The following is a 5149-nucleotide window of genomic DNA, read 5'->3' as shown; positions in this document are numbered from 1 at the left end:
TTATTAATATGTAAAAGGGTTATTTTAGGAAATAGTTATTTAAGTTATGAAAAAGTGCATGTATTTTAAAATATTTTAAAATGAGTGAAGATAAATATGATTTATAAAAATTTGGGTTATTTTTTTATATTTTTTCAAATTAGTGACTCTCCTAAAAAAAAACACCCCCTTAGTTTAGAACCGTAGGAACTTTAATGGTGAGAAGTGAAAGACTTCCATTTGTGGCCCTTCGAATTTTTGGCTTATATGTATTCTTGTTCTCTATTTTTTTAGTCACAATATCTCCATGTGACATTAATATTTTAGTGAAACAAAACATGCCAAATGAAAGGTTAGATCAAATTTCCCCAAAATGGCTTTTGATGCCAATTACAATAAATTATCCGTAGCCTACTATGGGGCCGGCCTAGATGGTAAACAGGAGGTTAAGTAATTTTAAATATGTTGCCAACTTTCTTATTCCTATAGATAGAGAAACATCCATGGAAGCTGAAAAAAGAATCGGTTAAGTACTTAGCCCAGGAGTTAAGCTAGAAATTGCATTGTCAACTCAACTGATTCATCCTTCTGTTTCTACAGACACTCCCCTATCAATCTGATGGTTGAGCTTGAGACATTGAATAGGAAGAAAGATGTTGTGTGCCTTATCTTGTCTTATCCTCCTTTCAACTCCTTCGACAAAGAGAGACACAAAAGTTGGATCATGGATGTTTTGGAGATTAATCACAAAGTGAGAGAATTGGAAGCATCTTCCAAGGGGAAAGAAATAAATATTCAAAAAGTACTATCTTATGAAATCACTCGATTGATGGATCATTCAACCCATGATATTGAAGATTATGTTCCATCCTTCATCATTAACAAGATGTTAAAGAAGAATCTTGTTGCCAGAACACCTGAAAGGGAAGTGCTTGATTTGGCTATTGATTTTACTGTTCGCCAAATTTTACAAGATTTAGGAATTCCAGAACTTCGGAGGATTGGGATTTCAGGAAAAGATGATAAAAGCCTCATGTCAAGATTGATGAACCTACCCGGAACTAAAGAAGCTTTTAATATTGTCGTTCAGGTTGATGTCTCATCTTGTTGTACCATTGGAGAAATTGAACATAGCATTGTGAGAAAACTGGGTCTCTCAAGGTCTAGTAGACAGGAAGCAGATGAATTATTGAAAAGCAAAAATTTCTTAATCCTTCTTGATGGCTTTGATTCGGGGATAAATCTATATGAAGTGGGGACCAACTGGTGGAACTCAGAGAACTTTCAAAAGATAGTTTATAGATGTGGATCACTTCATAGATTTGACCCAACTGGAGTAGGTCTGGGGATCAGATTGGAGGATCATCTATTATCATGGGAGTTATTTGTTGGAATGTTGGAGAAGTTATGCATTCTTCAAGTATCCAATGCTTCGTTATACATCTGTTGAAACAGTGTTGCGGCCATTTACTTGCCACCACCCTAATAGCAAGAGCCTTGAAAGGGGTCAACGATGTTCGCATATGGGAATATGCATCTCATATTCTGGGCTTGCAATCAATATCACAAACAGAAGACAGAATTCTGTTTAATGCATTGACATTCATTCGGAGAGGTTTGGGTTCAGCAGATCAATGTTTAAAACACTGCACATCTTACTTGGAGAGCAGTGGGACAGATAAAATTGATTTGATTGGGAGGTGGGTCCAAGGCACCTTAGTTGGAACACTTGATGAAGGAGAAAAGGTTGTTGGAGCTCTTGTCAATGCCTTCTTGTTGGAGAGTTCTCAGAAGGGAAATTCAATCCGAATGCGGCATGAAATCTGTGTAGAGTTAATAAATTTGTATGAAACTGAAATGAATCCCATACTTGTTAAACTAGATGGAAGAGGACTAACAGAGGCACCAAAACTTGAGACATGGACGGATGTCACTGAGATGCATTTGATGAATAATAAGATATCTAAGCTACCAGAATATCCAAATTGCCCCAAACTCAGCTTATTGTTTCTACAAGCCAACCATCATCTGAGAGTTATTCCTCCTCATTTTTTTGAATGTATGCCAGTCCTCAAAGTTGTAGACTTGTCCCAGACTAGAATAAGGTCTTTACCACAATCCTTTTTTAAGTTAGTTCAACTCCAAAAATTCTTTTTAAGAGGTTGTGAACTATTCATGGAGCTACCACAAGAAGTTGGAGAATTTCACTATCTTGAGGTGCTTGATCTGGATGGGACTGAAATAAAAAATTTACCTGTTTCTATTGGAAAATTGACGAATTTGACATGCTTGAAAGTGTCATTTTATGGGTATAATGACAGTGATAGAAAAAACAGCCAGTCAAATAGAATCATTCCCCAAAATTGGATATCTAATCTGCTTCAATTAAAAGAGTTAAGCATAGATGTGAATCCAAATAATCAGGGGTGGAATGTTATAGTGAACGACATTGTAAAGGAAATTTGCAGCTTAGCTAAGTTGGAAGCTCTTAAACTTTACTTGCCAGAAGTTGTACTTTTGAATGACTTGAGGAATAGTTTGTCATCCCTGAAGCACTTCAGATTTACTGTTGGCCGTCATGAGCAGCGCATAATATCTTGACTACCACTTGAAGCTGCTGTTAAACATGAAGAAGAAGAAAGATGCTTAAAGTATGTGAATGGTAAAGGTGTTCAAATTGAAATTAAGCAGGCACTCCAGCATGTTACAACATTGTTCTTGGATCGCCATTTAACTCTAACCAGTTTATCTAAATTCGGGATTGGGAATATGGAGAATCTAAAATTTTGTTTATTAGGGGAATGCAATGAGATCCAAACCATTGTGGATGCAGGTAATGGTGGAGATGTTCTACTTGGATCACTAGAGTATTTGAATCTTCATTATATGAAGAATTTAAGGAGCATTTGGAAGGGCCCACTTTGTCAAGGTTCTCTATTCAGTCTGAAATCTTTGGTGTTGTATACCTGTCCCCAGTTGACTACCATTTTTACATTCAATTTGCTCAAAAATCTCCGCAATTTAGAGGAGCTTGTGGTCGAAGACTGCCCCGAAATCAACAGCTTAGTGACTCATGACGTTCCTGCTGAAGATCTACCACGGTGGATATACTATCTTCCAAACTTGAAGAAGATATCACTCCATTACTTGCCTAAATTGATCAGCTTTTCTAGTGGTGTACCGATTGCACCAATGTTAGAATGGCTAAGCGTCTATGATTGCCCAAGCTTCAGAACTCTTGGCCTGCATAGAGGAAATTTGAAGGTGATTATAGGAGAGAGAGACTGGTGGAATGCATTGCAGTGGAAAAAATCAGAACAGCTTTGGCTATCTAATCGGCCCTCAATCTTTGTTCCAATTGAAAGGGACAAAGATTTGACAACACAATTAGCTGAAATCAATTATCAGCTTCCAGCTCGGATGCAAGGAAGAGAGCCTTCTCAACAGTCAGGTTGTTTTTCCATTTCTCTTTGCTTTCAAAGATAAAGATGCTCTCTATTTTATTTTGTCTTGTCCACTGCTGGTTCAGTGTCCTATTACATATTTGAACCTCTCCCTAGTGGTAAATGACTGCAAGAAGTGATTGTAACTCCATGAACATTTTTTGCTCTGCAGTCTCATATTTGGTATTTTTGTTGGCCATTTGTCTATGAGTGACAGGTTCGGGAACAAGGTCAAAGCAGAAGCAAGTAGCTCAGGCACTCTCAGGCATTAAGCTTGAGCCATTATGAAACTGCTGCTCCTAGCTCAGGCATCTTTTCATAAAGTGGTCACTCTCAGCACTCCAACCTGCTCATTCAAGCTTGATGAATGGGAGCAAGTTAAGCCTCAACTTGGAACTTTGCAGACCACTGCTGATCTTGTACAAGAAAAGAAAACTCAGAACCTCACGAAACTCTGTTTGGATCATCAAGCCTTGCATCTCTTATCTCTTTGAATAAATTGTTATATAGACTTCCAGTGTCCTGACTTCAGAATTCAGAAGTGATCCCTCAGTTTTGATTTGTATTCAAGTGACAATTGGTTTGTTCCATGTCATGCACATCCCTCAGTTTGGTTGGTATTGAAGTGATAATTGGATTGTTTTATTTCCAGCAATTACCAAAGCTTTACCTTAAGTTTTATTCAGATAGTGATTGCGGTTGTGAATAGGATGAGGAATACACAACTGTCTATTCATATATGTTGATTCAAGATGTTAACTGACTTCAGGGTTGTGAAATAAAATGAATTGGAGGACGCATTATAATATATCATGATAATTCAAACCCGAAAGATAAGTATAAAATTAATAAAATGATTTGGAGGAATCGATTCGAGCGCATGCGCAACATTTGGAAGGGTTTGGATGAGTATTTTTAAAACTTGGATGGGGTTTGTTCGAGTTTTATCAACTTAAACTCAACTCATGTTGGGTTTGGGGCAACAGTTTGGAAAACTTAAGCATAAATTGAACCCAATTTAATATTTTATAGTGTTTATAATTTATATTATTATAATATCAATATTTCAAAATAATTTTAAATGAAAAAACGAGAAATTTAGTCTCTATTTGGAAACATTTCCTGTTTTTGGTTTTTTTAAAAAAGAAACTTTTATCTAAAAGTATGTAGACTATCTTATCTTATATAAAAGGATAATTTCATGTTTTTAAAAATCACTTTAAATTTTTTTTAAATTTGAGGCGGTGAAATTTTTTTTATACCTCAATCTTTTTAAACAATTTTTAAAAACTATTACTTTTTCAATGCAATAATGAAGGATATTGTGAAGGAAATTGAAAGCTCTTAAATTTAATTGCCAAAAGTTGTACTTTTGAATGACTTGAGGAGTGGTTCATCATCACTGATGTACTTTAGATTTACAGTTGGCCGTTATTTGAAGCGTATAATATCTCAACTGGCACTTGAAGTTACAATTAAGCTTAAAGAAGAAGACAAATGCTTGAAGTATATGAATGCTGAAGATTTTCTAATTGATATCGAGGTACTCCAACATGCTACAACGTTGTTTCCGGATGGCCATTTAACTCTTACAATTTCGGACTTGGAAACATAGAGAATCTAAAATTTCGTGTGTTAGGGGGATGCAACAAGATCTAAATCATTGTAGATACAGGCAATGATGGAGATGTTCTACATGCAACACTAGGCTATTTGAATCTTCATTA

General features: G+C 35.9%; 1 protein-coding gene across 2 annotated transcripts; it reads left to right on the top strand.

Annotated features, from left to right (window-relative positions):
* The first annotated feature begins 524 nt into the window (after positions 1-524).
* On the top strand, positions 525-4067 carry LOC104880958 (uncharacterized). 2 transcript variants are annotated; one of them, XM_059741363.1, is made up of 2 exons: positions 525-3430; positions 3640-4067. In XM_059741363.1, exons 1-2 carry the CDS (start codon positions 2749-2751, stop codon positions 3708-3710), a joined length of 753 nt encoding a protein of 250 aa, XP_059597346.1. In that variant the 5' UTR covers positions 525-2748; the 3' UTR covers positions 3711-4067. Both variants share the same exon structure in this region; 1 of them encodes a protein (XP_059597346.1).
* The last annotated feature ends 1082 nt before the right edge of the window (positions 4068-5149 follow it).

The sequence above is a fragment of the Vitis vinifera genome, chromosome 12 (assembly GCF_030704535.1).
Source record: "Vitis vinifera cultivar Pinot Noir 40024 chromosome 12, ASM3070453v1".
Classification (NCBI taxonomy): domain Eukaryota; kingdom Viridiplantae; phylum Streptophyta; class Magnoliopsida; order Vitales; family Vitaceae; genus Vitis; species Vitis vinifera.
The sequence above is the reverse complement of the archived record's forward strand: the minus strand, read 5'-3'. Positions and strand labels throughout refer to the sequence as shown.

Excerpts from the sequence above, each read along its gene's own strand:
- LOC104880958 (XM_059741363.1), top strand. The coding sequence starts at position 2,749 with ATGGAGAATCTAAAATTTTGTTTATTAGGGGAATGCAATGAGATCCAA. Across the intron at positions 3,431-3,639 it reads AGAGCCTTCTCAACAGTCAG|GTTCGGGAACAAGGTCAAAG; the intron begins GTTGTTTTTCCA and ends TATGAGTGACAG.